This window comes from Canis lupus, chromosome 7 (assembly GCF_048164855.1).
Source record: "Canis lupus baileyi chromosome 7, mCanLup2.hap1, whole genome shotgun sequence".
Lineage (NCBI taxonomy): Eukaryota > Metazoa > Chordata > Mammalia > Carnivora > Canidae > Canis > Canis lupus.
Genome location: NC_132844.1, coordinates 44,946,152 through 44,966,321, shown reverse-complemented (window position 1 = coordinate 44,966,321; position 20,170 = coordinate 44,946,152). Strand labels below are relative to the sequence as shown.

The window sequence follows — 20,170 nt, the reverse complement described above, 5'->3', positions numbered from 1 at the left end:
GCCCATCGCTGCGTAACCCAGGCAAATTACTTTCTCTTATTATTGTTTTCAGGAATTAAGTAAATGATTGTACCTCAGTTTCTTTCATCTATAAGATAGGGATATTAATAGTTGTAGTTTTTAACATTTTGTGGTATATTCTCAGCCCACCATAACTTCCTTTTTAGGCAGCTGTTTTATGATCTCCCTCAGCAGCCAAGCTGGCACAATATACTTTTGACCAGAGTGACTGGATTAGGGGTGGTCATTATTTTTTTCTTTCTAAGATTTTTATTTATTCATTTACTTGTAAGAGAGACCGAGAATGTGCAAAGTAGGGGAAGTGACAGAGGGAGAGGGAGAAGTAGGTTCCCTGCTCAACAGATAGTCTGGCATGGGGCTCAATCCCAAGACCTTGGAATCATGACTCGAGCCGAAGGCAGACACTTAACTGACTAAGCCACCCAGGCACCTCCAGGATGGTCACTTTGGTCATGTGTCTTTTACCTGGGTTCCACCTAAGAAATATTTGGTTTCTCCATGGGAGAAGGACTCTACAATGTTGATACAAAAGCCCCTGTCAGCTAAAAGACGGTGTGAAGAATGAAACATGAGTTCCTAAGAGGAACTACACACTGTGCTCTTGTTCTTAGTTCTAGTTCTTTCTGGAAACAGCTTTGTATTCCCATTTTGGGGCTCTATGAGATGCCATCTTCATATTTTCATAATGAAATTTTTGTATCTTTGCTTGTGTTTCCTTAGATCAAATAGGAAGATTAGTTTTAAGAACTTGGATTCAAATCTCAATTCCAAAATTTACTGGCTGAGTAACCATAGACAAATTACTCAAATACTCTTTCCATTTTCTCTGAATTATGGGGATAGAATAGTAGCCAAAATAATATCCATTCATGAGGAATAAATGAATCACTATAGGCTAAGATTAAGACCAATACCTAACAGGAAGAGGAGTTAAGATGGTGTGGTAGTAGAAGGATCCTGAGCTTACCTGTCTCTCAAACACAGGTAGATCAACATAAATCATTTTGAACAACTGGGAGATCGATGTGAGGATTAAGAAAACAATCTGCACAATTGGAGGGAGAGAACATGGCAGATGTAAGATTTGGAGACCTAAACTGCAAGAGAGAAAAGCCATGGTGTTGCAAAGGGCAGGGGAGCCCATTTTGCAGAGAGAGGTCAGGGAAAGAGGGAGAGACAAGGAGAGAAAGCAGTGTATATAGGGTTTGCACAAGATGCTGAGGTGTGGGGATCCCCTGGGTTCTACTGAGAAAGAATGCACCCATTCCTGGAACACATTTGGAAGAGAGTATTTTGTCCCTTCAAGGACAAAAAGGTCTGCTGGGCATGATTCAGTGGCCATTGAACAGCAGGGAAAGAGGCACATTCAGAGGGCAGATAACCTGGTTCCAGCTTTTTGTTGTGTTTCATCATAGACTCCAGGCACCTGTCCAGGTCTGTGACTGCTTTTCTGGGACAGAACATTGCAGGGTGCAGTGCTGTGAGGCTTTCCTCCTGGGGTGGGAGGAGTAGGTCCATGCCTTGCCCTGTCCTTTAAGATTTGGAGTTTTGAATCTCAGCTTCTGGCCAAAGTTAAAACACAGGAGAATGTGGCATCAGGAAGGCCAACAGCCAAGCATAGACAGGTTGAGGGTAGAGATGTAAAGAAAGCCTGGGACACAGGAGGGGAAACTGCCTTTCTGTGTGGGCCTCCTGAATAGTGGTGGCCTCCAGTTCCCTTCCCCAGGGACAAGAGGGCAGGGTGATGTCATTGTCCACCAGCACAGTTGGACTTCAGAAACACAGGACCTTCAGTGGAGGCTGGAGTTGCTTACACCAAAACCCTCCCCTCTATACCTGGCAGGGGCATCTTTACTAAGGCAAGTCTGACTGTTAGCCAGAAGTGTAGGCATCTCTCTCAAAAGACCAACACAGGCCCCTCCATGTACCAAGTCTACTGATTATAGAGTGCTTCAAAGCATCAGCTTTAGTTCTGGTGGAAATAGGACCAGGCTTTCTTTGTTTTTTAACTTGGTTTAATTTTTTTTTTTTGTAAATTTAGTTTTTATTGGTGTTCAATTTGCCGACATATAGAATAACACCCAGTGCTCATCCCATCAAGTGCCCCCCTCAATGCCCATCACCCAGTCACCCCCACTCCCCACCTACCTCCCCTTCCCCACCCTTAGTTCATTTCCCAGAGTTAGGAGTCTCTCATGTTCTGTCTCCCTTTCTGATATTTCCCACTCATTTTTTCTCCTTTCCCCTTTATTTTTTTAATTATAATTTAAGTTTTTTCTTTTTTCTTTGGATCACGATTATAGTTTGTTTGTTTGCTTATTAGTTTGTTTCCTTTTCTCATTTTTTGAATCAGGCTTCTTTTTTTCCTTTTTCCTTTTTCTTTGGAATCAGGCTTACAGTTTTTTGAATGTCTGTTTACTTTTTTGTTCCTTTCCCTTTTCTTTTTTCTTGTATCAGGCCTTCCTTCCTTCCTTCTTTCCTTTGTTCCTCCCTGCCTTCTCTCTATCCCTCTCCATCTCTCTTTCTTCTTTTTAGCAGGCTTAACAAATAAATCAAAGCACATCTAGTTAAAGGTCCAAAGCAAAGAGGAACTCTGCAGATGACTGACCTGTGGAAAAGAGCAGCCAAAATACAGCAGCAGAGTTCACACAGCACATCAGAAACACTTCCTGCAGTGCCAGGACTTGGATAGTGTAGAATTACTTCTTAATATAGGATTACTTTCAGGAACAGGAGATATAACAAGCTTTCATAGTATGTAAAAGACAGAAACTTAGACATAATGACAAGACAGAGGAATTCTTCCCAAAATAAAGATTAATAAGAAATCACAGCCTCAATAGGAAATTGAGGTATTTGCTCAAAACAAAGCAAAATATCTGAACAAGAATTGAGAACAACAGTCATAGTAATATTAGCTGGGCTTGAAAAAAAAGCATAGAAGACACCAGAGCAACCCTAGCTGCTTAGGGTTATCTCTAACCCTAGAGATAAGAGATCTAAACCTAGTCAGGCCAAAATAAAAATGCTATAACTGAGATGCAAAACCAAATGGAGGTAACCACAATGAGGATGGAAGAAGCAGAGGATCAATTAGATGATATAGAAGATAAATTTATGGAAAACAATGAAGCTGAAGAGGGAAAGAAACTATTAGATCATGAATATAGACATAGGGAACTCAGCAATTTCACAATGCACAAAATATCCATATCACAGGAATCCCAGAAGAAGAGTGGGGAAGAGACGGGTAGAAGGTTATTTGAACAAATCATAGCTGCAAATGTCCCTAATCAGGGAAAGGATACAGGCATTCAAGTACAAGAGGCACAGAGAACTCCCTCAAAATCAACAAAAATGGGTCAACACCAAGACATATCATAGTGAAACTTGGGAAATACAAAGATAAAGAAAGAATTCTGAAAGCAGCTAGGGACAAAAGGTCCTTTAACCTACAAGGGTAGACACAAAAGGGTAGCAGAAGATCTGTCCACAGAAACTTGGTAGGCCAGGAGAAAGTGGCAGGATATATTCAATATGGTAAATGGGAAACATATGCAGCTAAGAATACTATATCCAGAGAGGCTGTCATTCAGAATGGAAGAAGAGATAGAGTTTCCAAGACAGGCAAAAACTAAAGGAATTTATAACCACTAAACCAACTCTGCAAGAAGTATTAAAAGGGATTTTTTGAATGGGAAAAAAAGACCAAAAGCAACAAAGACTAGAAAGGAACAGAGACAATCTACAGGAACAGGTCCATTAGATGTAATACAATAGCACTAAATTCATATCTATCAGTAATTACTCTGAATGTAAATGGACTCAATGCTCCAATCAGAATACACAAGGTATCAGAATGGATTAAAAAACAAGCTTCATCAATATGCTGATTACAAGAGACTCATTTTAGGCCCAAAGACACCTCCAGATTGAAAATGTGAGTGAGAACGATGTTTCATGCTAATGGATATCAAAAAAAAAAAAAAAAAAAGAAAAAAAAAAAAGGCTGGAGTAGCTATACTTAGACAAACTAGATTTTAAGCCAAAGACCATAATAAGAACATTTTCTCATGTGCATGTTGGCTATGTCTATGTCTTCGTCTGTGAGATTTCTCTTCATGTCTTTTGCCCATTTCATGATTGGATTGTTTGTTTCTTTGGTGTTGAGTTTAAGAAGTTCTTTATAGATCTTGGAAACTAGCCCTTTATCTGATACGTCATTTGCAAATATCTTCTCCCATTCTGTAGGTTGTCTTTTAGTTTTGTTGACTGTATCCTTTGCTGTGCAAAAGCTTCTTATCTTGATGAAGTCCCAATAGTTCATTTTTCTTTTGTTTCTTTTGCCTTCGTGGATGTATTTTGCAAGAAGTTACTGTGGCCGAGTTCAAAAAGGGTGTTGCCTGTGTTCTCCTCTAGGATTTTGATGGAATCTTGTCTCACATTTAGATCTTTCATCCATTTTGAGTTTATCTTTGTGTATGTGCGAAATATCAGAAAGGGAGACAGAGCATAAAGACCCCTAACTCTGGGAAACGAACTAGGGGTGGTGGAAGGGGAGGAGGGCAGGTGGTGGGGGTGAATGGGTGACGGGCACTGAGGAGGGCACTTGACGGGATGAGCACTGGGTTTTATTCTGTATGTTGGTAAATTGAACACCAATAAAAAATTAATTTATTAAAAAAATAAAAAAAGACCATAATAAGAGATAAAAAAGGCACTATATCATAATAAAGGGGTCTATCCAACAAGGAGATCTAACAATTGTAAATATTTATGCCCCCAATTTGTGAGCAACAAAGTTTATAAGTTAATTAATTAATAACAGACTTAAAGAAACTCACCTATAATAACATCATAATAGTGGACATTCACACTCCACTTATGGCAAAGGATAGCTTATATAAGCAGAAGATCAACAAGGAAACAATGGCTTGGAATGGCATACTGGACCAAATGGACTTAACAGATATATTCAGAGCAATTCATCCTAAAGCTGCAGAAGAAACATTCTTTTCCAGTGCAACACTGGAACACTCTCCATAATAGTCACATATTGGGTCACAAAACAAGCCTCAATCAGCACAAAAAGACTGAGATCACACCATGCATATATTGCTATGAAACTTGAAGGCAACCACAAGAAAATAATCTTAAAAGACCACAACTACTACATGGAGGTTCAAGAACATCCTACTCAGGAATGAATGGGTTAACCAGGAAAGTAAAGGAGAAATGAAAAACCTTATGGAAGCAAGTTAAAATGAATATGACAATCAAAAACCTTTGGGAAACAGCAAAAGTGGTCCAAAGAGGGAAGTTTATAGCAATATAGGCGTTCCTCAAGCAGCAAGAAAAGTCTCAAATATGCAAACTAACTTTATACCGAAAGGAGCTGGAAAAAGAGGAGCTGCACAAAACCAGCAGAAGGGAAATAATTAACATTAGAGAAGAAATAAATGATATAGAAATTAAAAAAAAAAAACAGTAGAAGATCAACAAAACTAGGAGCTGGTTCTTGGAAGGAATTAACACAATTGATAACCCCCTAGCCAGACTGTCAAAAAGAAGAGAAAGGACCCAAATAAAATCACAGATGAAAGAGCAGAAATCACAACCATCACTCCAGAAATACATACAATTATAAGAGAATATTATGAAAAATTATATGCCAAAAAATTGGGCAATCTAGAATATGGATAAATTCCTAGGAATATAAAATTACCAAAACGGAAACAGGAAGAAATAGAAGATGTGAACAGACCCATAACCAGAAAATAAATTGAATCAGTAATCAAAAATCTCTAACAAACAAGAGTCTAGCACCAGATGGCTTCCCAGGGAAATTCTATCAAACATTTAAAAAAGAATTAACATGTATACTTCTGCAGCTATTCCCAAAATAGAAATGGTAGCAAAACTTCCAAACTTGTTTTAGGAGGCCAGCATTACCTGATTCCAAAACCAGGCAAAGACCCCACTAAAAAAGAGAATTACAGACCAATATCCCTGATGAACATGTATGCAAAAATTCTCAACAAGATACCAGCTAATTGAATGCAGCTGTATATTAAAAGGATTATTCACCATGATCAAGTGGGATTTACTCCTGGACAGGAGGGGTGGTTCAATATCTGCAAATCAATCAACATGATACACCACATTAATGAAAGAAAGGATAGGAATCATATGATCCTCTCAATAGATGCAGAAAAAGCATTTGACAAGATGCAGCATCCTTTATTTATAAAAACCCTCAAAAAGTAGGGATAGAAGGAACATACTTCAACATCACGTATAAAAGGCTCACAGCTAATATCATCCTGACAGTTTTTCCCCAAAGGTCAGGAACATGATAGGGATGTCCACTCTCACCACTGCTGTTCAACATAGTACTGGAAGTCCTAGTCTCAGCAAACAGACAACAAAAAGAAATAAAAGGCATCTAAATCAGCAAGGAAGAAGTTAAACTTTCACTCTTCCCAGACCACATGATACCCTATGTAGAAAATCAAGACTTCATTAAAAAAAATGCTAGAACTGATACATGAATTCACACATGAGTTTAACGTTACAGGATATAAAATCAATCTACAGAAATCCACTGAATTTCTGTACACCAATAATGAAGCAGCAGAAAGAGAAATTCATGAACCAGTCCCATTTATGATTGCATCAAAACCCATAAGATACCTAGAAATAAACCTAACCAAAGAAGTAAAAGATGTGTATGCTGAAAACTATAGAACACTTATGAAATGTTGGGAAAACTGAACAGCAAAATGCAGAAGAATGAAACTGGACAACTTTCTTACACCATACACAAAATTAAATTCAAAATGGATGAAAAACCTAAATGTGAGACAGGAAATCATCAGAATCCTAGAGGAGAAAACATGCAACAACCTCTTTGACCTTGGCCACAGCAACTTCTTATTAGACATGTCTCCAGAGGCAAGGAAAACAAAAGCAAAAATGAACTATTGGGACCTCCTCAAGATAAAAAGCTTCTGCATAGCAAAGATAACAATCAACAAAATTAAAAGACAACCTTTGGAATGAGAGGGATATTTGTAAATGACACATCCAGATAAAGGGCTAGTATCCAGAATCTATAAAGAACTTATCAAAATCAACACCCAAAAAACCCCAAATAATTCAGTTAAGAAATGGGCAGAGGACATGAAAAGACATTTTTTCAAGGAAGACAAAATGGCTAAAAGACACATGAAGAAATGCTCAACATCACTCATCATCAGGGAAATACAGATCAAAACTACAATGAGATACCACCTTACACCTGTCAAAATGGCTAAAATTAACAACTCCGGAAACAACAGATATTGGCAAGGATTTGGAGAAAGGGGAAACTTCTGCACTGTTGGTGGGAATGCAAACTGGTGCAGCCACTCTGTTAAACATTATGGAGGTTCCTAAGATGTTAAAAATAGGGGACGCTTGGGTGGTTCAGTTGGTTAAGCTTCTGGCTCTTGATTTCAGCTCAGGTCATGAGATCAGGGTCATGAGATCGAACCTGAGGTGACACCTGTGGTGGGCTCTGAGCTCAGCAGGGAGTCTGCTTCTCTCCCTCTCCCTCTGCCCTCCCTCCTCCTCTCTGTCTAAAAGTAAATAAATAAATCTTAAAAAAAAAAGTTAAAAATAGACCTACCCTGTGACCCAGCAATTACACTACTAGGTATTTATCCAAAGGATCAAAAATGCTGATTTGAAGGGGCACATGCACCCCAATGTTTATTGCAGCACTACTTAGAATAGCCAAATTATGCCAAGAGCCCAGATGTTTATCAATAGGTGAATGCATAAAGAAGATTGGTACATATACAAAATGGAATATTACACAGCCATCAAAAAAGAATGAAATCTTTCCATTTGCTTAGTGGGGATAGAATTAGAGTGTACTATGTTAAGCAAAATGAGTCAGTCACAGAAAGACAAATATCTTATGATTTTACTCCTATGTGGATTTAGGAAATAAAACAGATGAACATAGGGGAAAGGAAGGAAAAATAAAAGAAGATAAAAAACAGAGAAGGAAGCAAACCATAAGAGACTCTTAACTATAGATAACAAACTGATGGTTGCTGGAGGGGGATGGGCTAAATAGGTGATGGGCATTAATGGGGGTAGTTGTTGGGATGAGCACTGGGTACTATATGTAAGTGATGAATCACTATTTTATTCTTGAAACCAATACTACACTATATGTTAACTAATTTGAGTTTACATAAAAAAAAATAGCATCTGTGTGGCTCAGTGGTTGAGCGTCTACCTTTGGTTCAGGTCATGATCCTGGGGTTCTGGGATGGAGTCCCTCAGTGGGCTCCCCGCAAGAAGCCTGCTTCTCCCTCTGCCTATGTCTCTGATTCTCTCTGTGTCTTTCATGAATAAATAAATAAAATATTTTTAAAAATTAAAAAAAGAACAGTGCTTAACACATATTAAGCATCCAGTAAATGTTAGCCATTATTTATTGAATGGATTTCTATAACTGAGAAATGAAAGTAACTTTGACTAATATTATCTGACTTGCAAGGTTAGCAAAATGACTGAAAGAGAAAATGCATGAAATTATTTGGATAAGAGGTTTATGTTGTGTCTGCAGGAGGAATGGAAACAAAAATTTCACTAAACTATTCTACAACATAAATAAATAAAAATACCAGGAATTCAAGGATAAACAGAAAATAGGGGAGAGATGACAACAGAGAGGAGAAATATCTGAAGAATTTTTAAGAAAAGATTAATGTTTGATATTAAGGCACGTGTGTGTGTATGTGTGTGTATATGTGTGTGTGTGTGTATACATGTATGCTATAAAAGCCTTGTTGTGAATGATTCTATTTTTGTGTGGAAATGAAGAAGCCCATTGTTTGGGATCTTAGCAGATTTTATTATCTAGTTACTATGTTGGAAGCCTAAGATGACTAAAAGATGACTCCTCTTATCCACCTCCTTTCTGTCCTTCTTAGGGTAAGCATATGGCTGAGAAATTACCAATTTCAAAATATTTCTTGGGACTCTGAAACTTAAGCAAATGACTCAGAACATGGTGACAGTATAAAAGCCCTTCTTCAGTGGTAGTAGTGGTGCTTCAGCCTATTCTTGGATGAGCCTCAATCTGCTTCCTGTTTCTTGGTCCTCCAGAGGATCCTGCTGAGTATATTTTCCAAGTTGGTTCCACTTGCTTTGCTCAATTCTGTGAGCACCAGATAGCCATCTAATAAACTTCCTTTTCTATTATATGATCATGAAAATTCCTGAGGGATGACTACAGGTTCTGTGGTAGGCAGAATAGTGACTCCCCAACAAAGTCCACGTCCTAATCCCTAGGATCTATGTACATGTTACTTTACAAGGCAAAAGGGCAGTAAGGTTGCAGTTGGGATTAAAATTGCTAATCATCTGATGTTAAACTGCAGGGATTATCCCAGATTAACCAAATGGGCTCTGTGTAATGATAAAGGTCACTACCTGTAGAAAAGGGAGGTGGACACATAGATGTAGTCACATGCTATGAAAAAGTTTAGGTCCACCACTGTTTGCTTTCAAGATAGATGAAGTGGGTCATGAACTGAGGAATGAAGAGGCTGGAAAAGGCAAGGTAACAGATTCTCCCCTGGAACCTCCAGAAAGGAACACAGCCCTGCCAACATCTTGATTTTAACCCACTGAAAATTACTTCAGACTTCTGATCTACAGAACTTTAAAATAATAAACCTGTATTGTTGAAGTCACTTAAACAATGATGATATGATCATTAGTTATGGAAACAATAGAGGTCCTAAGTAACATGTTGTTGGGGAGGAGGCGATGTTGAACTGAGAAAAAAGGAGGTGGGAAATGCCAGCTGACCTCTGTTATGCTTGTCTTCCTTTCCTTGCATCCCCCACTCCACACTCCATGAGAACAACTACTTGAAAACTAATGACAAAAATGTCTTCTTCATTTCACACCACCTCCAATGACTAACTGCATGTGTTATACATGTTAGGTGTTCATAATGTTTATTTAATTAAATGTGTTGAATTATAGTGGAATAAAAGAATGTTAATTATGTCAATAAAGAAGACAAATAAAATAAATGTCATCTTTTTTTCATAGAGGGTATATGCAGTCCCTCCTTATCCTATATGGAAATTTCTGAATTAGTAAAAGTAGACAGATTGATGGACACCAACTTTTTACATAGTTACAAGCACCAGGATGAGGAGGGAGCTGTCTTCTTCCAAGGGCTGAACACAGAGCTCCTTGCTGAGGAGTGTGCAGCAACTGATAGTGAAGAAGACTTGGGAAGCCCGGAGCCCTTCAGCCCACTCCTGCCTTCAAAAATGAAATCCTCTGTCTTTGATGATAGGTAATCTTGTCTCCTTTGAGTCCCCGTCCTTGACTTCAATGCCCATTCATTTTCAATTTAGCATCTTACTATTTCAGCAGTTGCTGTTTACTAATAAATCTGCAGCAATGATCTAGGACTTGAAAATAAATTTTCAAACCTGAGAATTTTCAGTACTATGTTTGAGAAGGCCAATACCCATTTCTTGGCCCTTTGCTGATTATATAGACCATCAGTTCTTTGCAAGGAGATAAATAATTGTTATAAGAAGCTGACTAATGCTCTGTTTCTGTGCCTTCTTGGCCCTGGAATGTCTGACATTCAGTCACCTGACCTAAAGTTAATAAATAAATTCAAACTTCTCTAGTTTGCCTTTAAAATAGATTCCAGTTATGGTAAAAGCAAAGGCAGGTGTTAAGACAGTCTTCTTTTTTCTTTCATAACAAGACAAAACATCTACTAAAACCTCTCATTTTTATTTCTAGGTTTGCAATTTACTCAGTACAGTTGACCTTTAAACATATATGGGATACACAGGCAGGATATCAAATAAAACAAAAGATTTCTTGGTTTTAATGTATGGCATTTAAATACTTCTTTATTGCACTATTTATAAAACTGTTTTATAGAACACTAAAAAGTATTGGGTTGTTTAAAAATGTTAATCCTATAATTAATAGTCAGAGGCATACGCTTTCCCCCAGCACAAGGCACTGATATTCTAAATCTGTCACTCTGAACTTTACAGTAGGAGACAGCCATCTGCCTGCATGCAGCTATCTAAAACAAAGCAAGAATATAGGCTGTTATGTTTCCCCTGGTGAGATGCAGGATCATTATGATAAAGTAGGCAACAAGGTTTAGCTAATATGAATTAAGATAGCATGTGTTGAGAAAAAAACACACATTAAATCAAACGGATTCTATAAAAATCAACATTATTAGGTGATTGGATAGGGATGATTTGATAAAATAGAACACATTACGTAATGCCAAGTAGAAAGGAAATATGTGTCTGGGTGACCCATTACTGAGTCCCATAGCCTTGAAAACCCCTTCTCTGTATTACTGAATTTAGTTGGGTCTAGATTCAGTAAGCCTCAATTTTAAGTAAGGTCTATATTTAATTTACACCTCCATTTTGTGGTGAAAAATCAAAGTTGTTAAGATAAAATACTTTAGTATTCTCTCACAAGTTAAGAATATTAACTGGAAGTAAAAAAGCGAGGCTGTGAAGAAAAATCAACTTCCAACATACCTTTATACACAGACACCTGTGCAGTTATATATTTTTTTCGGAGAATTGTGTTCTTTCATCATTGATATCTAGATTTTTCTGAAATTCAAATCTTGTTTGTCTACTGTCTATATTTCAGTTTTACTGAAATCATTATGAAAATAGGTATGAATCTTTCCGGGTCACTTAATGACTTTTCAGTTTAATTTTAGGTTGATCGCCATAATAATACTCTCCAGTAAAAATTTAGTATTTGTCACAAATTTAGTATTTGTCACAGTAAATTTGTCCAGTAAAAATTTAGTATTTGTCACAAATTTAGTATTTGTCACAGTAAATTTGTCCAGTAAAAATTTAGTATTTGTCACAAATTTAGTATTTGTCACAGTAAATTTGTCCAGTAAAAATTTAGTATTTGTCACAAATTTAGTATTTGTCACAGTAAATTTGTCCAGTAAAAATTTAGTATTTGTCACAAATTTAGTATTTGTCACAGTAAATTTGTCCAGTAAAAATTTAGTATTTGTCACAGTAAATTTTTACTGGAGAGTATTATTATGGCGATCAACCTAAAATTAAACTGAAAAGTCATTAAGTGACCCGGAAAGATTCATACCTATTTCCATAATGATTTCAGTAAAACTGAAATATAGACAGTAGACAAACAAGATTTGAATTTCAGAAAAATCTAGATATCAATGATGAAAGAACACAATTTGGATGGAACTGGAGGGTATTATGCTGAGTGAAGTAAGCCAGTCGGAGAAGGACAAACATTATATGTTCTCATTCATTTGGGGAATATAAATAATAGTGAAAGGGAATATAAGGGAAGGGAGAAGAAATGTGTGGGAAATATCAGAAAGGGAGACAGAACATAGAGACTCCTAACTCTGGGAAACGAACTAGGGGTGGTAGAAGGGGAGGAGGGCGGGGGGTGGGAGTGAATGGGTGACGGGCACTGGGGGTTATTCTGTATGTTAGTAAATTGAACACCAATAAAAAATAAATTAAAAAAAATTTAGTAGATCGACATTAAAGAAAATTCTCTTTCTTCCTGAAATAAAGATATTTTTTATATACAGATTAAAGAGTGAGAAAATTCAGAAATTCCATGTCATGCCATCATGTTAAATTTGATTTTCTAACTAGTGTAGCAATAGAGTGTGGTGGTTAAATGTGAAGTCTGGAGTCAGCCAAGATTGCTTCTAATCCTACTCCTACCACATATAAGCTGTGTGACCTTCGGCAAGTAATTTAACAGAGTCTAGGCCTTAGATTTTTTATTTGTGAATGGGGGTAATTTACAGTGACCACTTCAGCTGGGTTATTCTGAGGGTTAAGTGAAACAAGACGCATGAAGCAGTGCAGTGTCTGGTAAATCAGAACTCTTCACAGTGATATTATGCAAATTTCATTCCTGAAGCTGAATTTCATGTAGTTTAGATGTTGAATGTATTCAATAAAGGTCTCATTTAGGGTATTATTTTCACAACTTATCTTTAAATTCTAGGCATTTTAATATTGAGAATATATATATATGTGTGTGTGTGTGTGTACACACACACACACACACAAATATACACACACAAAGGGAGAGAAAGGAGAGATATAAATGGATTAATTGATCTGGGTAGTGTTTATCTAAATAAAGATTTTTACGCAGGTAGGTGAAACACTAAAACTGGCATACAATACTGCTTACTGAAATCCACACTTAGAAATTGTGGCATCTGGCCAATATAGATAATTCTATAAAAAGTCTCATTGTGGTACCAGATTCCTGAATCACAGGCCTTAGGCACCAGTCTTCTTCTGTCAATGTATTGTAAGATGCATACCATTATAAATTATATTTGGAGCATTAGATTGAAAACACAAACCCACTCTTTGCTTTCTTCATGACTGAAAGAAGAGAGGTACTTAATTCGAGGTGATAAATGATTAAAAATAAATATAATTTTACATTTAGAGCATATGACACTGCATTCTAAAAATTATACTGAAATATTTCCCAAAAAAAGGAAGCAAGAACAATAATAAAATCACAGATAATACTATAATAACTGATAATTTAAATAGTTCTATTGCATGAATTTTGTATCACACAACCGCAGATATTACCGACTTAAGATTTCTTTAAAAAAATCTCTAATTGGTAATATTTAGTCACAGTTTCTGATTATTTTGTACTTAGAAATAAATATTCTATAGTGGATTACCTACTTTTTGCAACAAATATCATCCAATTATTAGTTGTTGGGGTTTTTTTTAAAGATTTTGTTTATTTATCCATGAGAGACACAGAGAGATGCAGAGAGAGGCAGACACACAGGCAGAGGGAGAAGCAGGCTCCATGCAGGGAGCCTGACATGGGACTCAATCCCAGGTCTCCAGGATCAGGCCCTGGGCTGAAGGCGGTGCTAAACCGCTGAGCCACCCAGGCTGCCCCAATTATTAATTTTTAAAATATTGTAAATTCAACAGGAAAAACATTAAAATGTAGAAGGTAGAAAGTGATTAATAGTGCTGAAAAAAAATATTCTCAAAAACAAATATAGAATAGAGTTTTTGAATTCTTTTCTTGAGGTCAATCTCCTATATTCTGCTACCCTAAATACCAAATACAATGAAACCTCAGCTAAGCCTTGTGTTTAATTCCAAATAAGCCTGGATTTCTCTCTTTCTGCAGGAAAGTGTAGGTCTGTGCATCTAGCGTTAAAGCTACTCAGTAAGGAGTTGAAGGAGGGAGAACTGGGGATTCAGTAGGAGAGAGAAGGATTATGGCTGGAGGGTCCTTTGTAGTCTAAAATGTATGACTAACCAGGAGATATAGCCAATAACTAAGGACTCCTCATTTTGTAACATCAATTTCACTATCATTAGTAAATGTGCATTAAAAAAAACATTAAGAATCAAAGAATAGTTTAAGAAAGGTAAGAACGGTATTTTTCTAAAACTCTACTTAGCATGAAATTAAAAAGAGAAAAATCCCTCTCAGAGTTTTAAATGGCTAACTGTGGATCTCAAAGAGCTTTATAATCCAAATTATGTCCCTAGAACTCTACTTACAGAATGTAATATAAATGGTCTCCCACTGTAGCAGAACGCAAGTCTATTTTGCAGACATATGAAACATTCACTAAAAAAAAAAATCAAGCAATAATGAAGTGTCTTCAAAAGCATTTTACAGTTAAAAAATAGACCTTAAGGACACATAATATTTATATAATGAGCAGGAAAATAGGCCATATTTACATTTCTGTGCCTTCGACTATATTTACTTGCTTACTTGGCTGAATATTAACACATAGCAGTCATATGAGGGCATTTGTCAAGAAGAGCTGAATAGCATATTACGGATACCTATGAGTTTGCTTCCAGAGGTCCTACATTTTGGTATTAAAAAAAGGAAATATTTAACACAATCATGAATAAATAATGAAAGTCTCTGCCATCTGAATAATTATCCAATAGTAATCCCCATCCTCACCTACCCAATTTAGAATCAGTGATTAGTTTACATAGAAAACAATGTTACTTTTCAGCTTGTAGAGTAGGGACATGCATCATGACCTAATACCTTTGTAATCTGGCCAGAGCATTTCTAGTTCTAATCGCCCAACACTGCTTTAATTAACTGAGAGACTCTTAGGAGACCATTAAATGTTGACACTAGGGAAATTTTCTTTTGATTCATAAATAGCTTCATTAATACTAAAACCATATTTTTAAACATCAAAAAATAATGTACTCTTCTTACTAAAATAATTTGAATATGTGGATCTGCTTATAAAATACAAAAATGTTTTGGTTAATAATTAAGCAATAAACATAGTATAAAGTAGAACCTACTTGTTTCTATGGAGACAAAGGATGGACTACACCATAATTTTGTAAGAAACTACATAAGTAACACCATATTTCAATTTTGACTCTTAGGCTGTGTGACAACTGAAAATATATTTTGAATGACAACCCTAATGGAGAAAAAACAAATCTGAAGTTTGTTTCTACAATACTGAACAAAAGTGTTCTATCAGAATTCATTTTTAAATAAAATTATACAGATGCTTCCTGTTTGTGCTAGCATCTCTCAATGTGTACAATAAGGTTGCAATTCTTTTGTACACTCTGGAGAAGTTTTTAATAATAAATGAAGATCGATTACCTTGTTCACAGAAACGGCCAGTAAAATGTAGTGGACAGTCACACTGGTATGAGAATATACCACTGGAGGGTAAAACAGGATGGCAAGTGCCTCCATTGTGACACATATCTTCCTGGCACATGGATGGTGCTACAAGAGGGGAGCCAAGGGAGGTCCAAATGGAGTCAACCCCTTCTGTTACACCAGAAGGAGCAACAGAGGACAGTGTAGACAGAGTAGAATCCTGGGATCTAGATTTATAAAAAGAGCAGAAAACACAACATAAGTAAAAGTGCATGAACTTAAACCAAAATAACAGAAACTTTGATTTAAAATAAGATGAAATAAAAATAATAAACATCTGTGGTTTAACTGAGGGCAAATGGAATAATCATGTTTGTTTTTCAGTTGTGGGACTTATAAATGTTAAAAATGTCTAAGCTATAGAACGTGACCCTAGGTGGATCACAGAACTGTAGTCAATCTATGCAGTTCCGAGAAGCTAAATTAATTTCTTCTAAGTAGTAAAAACCTGGATGTATCAATCTCAAAAAGCCTAAGAGTCAGTTCTCTTATGTAAAAGAATTAGAATTTGGCTAAACATAGTTCTACTTTGGTATATTAACTCTCATGAACTGAAGATCAAGAAATTAGGCCATGTTATATGTTAGTGATAAAACTGCTTTCACTTGAATTATTCTGAAAATTACCAAAGGAGTACCTTACAAATGCCTGTGATTCTTCATTTTTTCCACAAATTTTCTACCAGCTATTTTTTCTTCTTTAATAATCATACAACAACAACAAAAAACCCCTTTTGAATTAAGATGAAGTTCCTTACTTTTACATTCAAAGCCTCTTGATAATAAATTTCTTTTTTGCTTTCCGGCCTATTTTATTATCATGATTCCTAATAAACACCTTAACTTCTCTCATAGCCAATGAGAGAACTTCCTGAATTTTGGTAGTTTGAAGTAACTTCTCTGCACTGTTATTCTTCTCTTCTTATTTAAATTTCACCTAAAGTGCCAAATCAAGATCTATATTATTTCCCCCATATAGCCTTCTTCATTGCTCCTGGCTCACCAAGATACAATTGATACTTCTTTCATCTCTAAAATTCCACATGTCTGTACCAGTGCTAGAATATTTTCCACTGGCTTGGAATACGTTTTTTAAAGATTTTATTTACTTGAGAGAGAGAGAGAGTGAGTGAGCGAGAAAGAGAATGTGAGCAGGGGAGAGAGCAGGGGGAGAAGCAGGCTCCCCGCTGAGCAGGGTGCCCGATGCGGGGCTTAATCCCAGGATTTAAGGATCATGACCTGAGTTGAAGGCAGACACCCGGCCAACAAGCACCCCAGAATATATTTTTTATGTTATGTAGAGCTACTTCAGCCAGGCTGAACACTGGTCAGTTTTTCTACCTTTCCTCCATAAATAAATTCCTGATTTTGGCAGAATTCCTTATTCATAGCAAACATTCTAGAAATATTTGTTGAATTAATGTCTTCAGAGTATTCCTGAGTGTTTCACACTGTTTGGAAGCAGTGCTTTTGGAATTTTCATTTAAAACAATCATTAAGAGAATTATCCTTTTAATGTAAAAAAATCTTGCTGTGATACAAATAATCAACAAATTAACTATCTGAGAAATTTTTATTTTGTACATTATCATAAAGATAAAACCATAGCAAAAGAAGTCAGTTGAAGATATCCTCTGACTGATATTTAGAGACTTAGTTATTTTTGTGTCTCCTATACATACCCGTATCAATTTATTGGAATAAAAAAAAGCTGAAGAAATTGAGATAATTTATGAAAACACTTTACCAAAATAATTTTAATGTGCAGGTCAGTTCTTTTGCAATCCTTCTGCAACCTGAAATTCTTATTTATAGTGTTTATCACAGGTTGTAGCCATATATTTACATTTATGATTAAGCTAAACTGTCTTCTCTCTTCTTGAATGCAATCTCCCTGAAAAATGGACAGGTCATCTCTGCTCTTTTCTTCATTTTATCCCTAACTATAATGCTTATCCCCACATAGGCTCTCCAAGAAATATTTTATAAACTAATTTGAACATTTTTTGTAAACATGCAGTGTACCACAGTACTAACAAGAATAATAGCAAGTGAAAATAATTTTATCTTTGGGGTCAACTTCATAACTCCATTACACAGCTCTTTAGCTTTGTAAATAATATAAATTCTAACACTTTTGATGCAATCTTATAATCAATTTTCTCGGATTTCATTCTATTAGATTAGCATAGTTCTTCCCGTTTGCACTCATAATATAAGTTTGTCCCTTTAAATTAACTTCCATCAAGCACAGCTAATTTGAAGTTCATGGGATTTATTACTCAGTATTTCATATTCTAATTTAATTTTTAGTTTTATTGTTTCTGAATGACTTCACCATTTTGTCTATCTCATACTATGGACTTCATGAACTGCAGTCAATCATCTCTTTCAGGAATAAATTAGACTGAATTAAATGTCACCACTTCTTTCTCCCATAGTAGCTGCTAAGGGAGCCTATGTCTCACCTGTAAAAGTCAATATGTTGCACATTTCAGCTGAGAACTAATTTTATAAAAATAATAATTATTAATTGATCCATCAATTAAAACATCAGTGTCATAAATCAAATTTTGAAAACAGCATTAATATGATATACTGTTATTAAGGTCAAATTTTGTATCTGATATATTAAATATTAATAGTCCTTGACTTTCAGTATTTTTCTTTTCTTAAATTATAAATTATGTCATTACTTATTTTATTGACTTTTTAAAGATTATTTATTTGAGAGAAAGAGAGAGGGACAGAGAGAGAGAGAGCACACACACAAGCAGGGGGGAGGGGCAGAGGGAGAAGCAGACTCCCCACTGACCAGGAAGCTTTATGTGGGGCTCCATCCCAGGACCCCAGGGATCATGACCTGAGCCAAAGATATCTGTCTTTGTTTAACTGACAGAGCCATTCAGGTGCTCCATTACTTACCTATTTTAAAATTAAAATAAGTTTTACTCAATTTTTTATATATTTAAAAAGAAACCATTTCTTCTGATAACATTTTAACTTAATTTTACATAAAAGGTTAAAAATATCAAGTAAATGTGGACATTTATTAGACTCAGTTAGATGATGGTCATATTGATATGATCAGCAATTTAAAAAAGGAGCATTATAGCTGTAATTAGTTTAGTTATATAAACTTATGAATGTATGGGAGCTTAGAAATAAATAAAAATTCAGGGTTTTCAAAATTGTTTTTTAAATTAACAATATTTTAAAACTTCATGGCCTTTCTTATGTAAATACTGATTTACTATCTGTCTAAAATAGTAAGTGTAAAAATTCTGCTTGATTATCTCTTGGGTATCTTTGGACAAAGGTATAGTGATGAAACCAGTCATTGCTAAAACAAGTAGTAATCTCTAATCTCTAATGACCTTTTTCTGAATGAATTAATGATTGAATAATATGCTAATTTTACTCAAAATCAAGCCTGACTCTTAGAGAAAGGCACCTTGATATAACAGTGATTGCAAATCACATTGTGGGAGCTCTAGGTGGAACAAGAAAGGAGGACACTCTACTTGTCTCATTCCTGCCATTCTCTCATTTCCAGAAAGGTCTACAGAATTATTTGCATGCCAAGCAGCAAGCAGTTCATATTGCTTTAGCCTGAGGGATTTTGCTTGTCAGCTGACTTTATCGCTGCTCAGCAGACATTTGTCTAGTTTCCATTTCTTAGAAGAAGGAATGGACTCACAAATATGAACCCTGGAAGCCCTGCTTTGTAAGCAGAAAAACATAACTTTAGATTATGATGAATTATTAAAAGGAAAGAAACTCAGCTGGAGGAATCTTAAGTTTGTGGCTTTTAACTGTATGTAGGGGGAAGCAAAGCTTCAAAAATTGTAATTAGATTTTTTAAAGCAGTAAAATAAATATAATATAATGTAGGCAATAAAAGACAAAAACATACTTGATGTAGAAATAATATGTATAAAAATTGAGAATAGTAGTGTAAACATACATATTACATTCTACTTCATCTTTTCACCTACTTGAATATGCTAATCTTCTCTTTACTTTTTCACCTAAAAATAATTCCTAGCAGGCTGCCCTATCAGTAGGTGTAGTTCTTCATTTTCCTTTTAAAAGTTGTAGTGTTATATTGTTTGGTTAAACATCATTGATTCTATCAGTTTGGAATTAATATATTTAAGCTGTTTCAAGTTTTTTCCTTATTATCTGGGTCATACATTCTTTTTAATAGCTATATTGAGATATAGTTTATAAACACAGAGTATATCCATTTAAAGTGCAATATCCAATAAATTTTAGTAGATCTAGCTAGCAACCGTCCCCATTTATTAGCAGTCACTCCCACC

General features: G+C 35.7%; 1 protein-coding gene across 1 annotated transcript in view; it reads right to left on the bottom strand.

The window, feature by feature from the left end:
* The window catches only part of EYS (eyes shut homolog), a 1,513,100-nt gene that overhangs the window by 406,327 nt on the left and 1,086,603 nt on the right, over positions 1-20,170 (bottom strand). Inside the window, exon 28 of the mRNA XM_072832461.1 lies at positions 15,784-16,013. Coding sequence (XP_072688562.1) covers positions 15,784-16,013 — 230 coding nt within the window. The remainder of the gene's footprint in view (positions 1-15,783; positions 16,014-20,170) is intronic.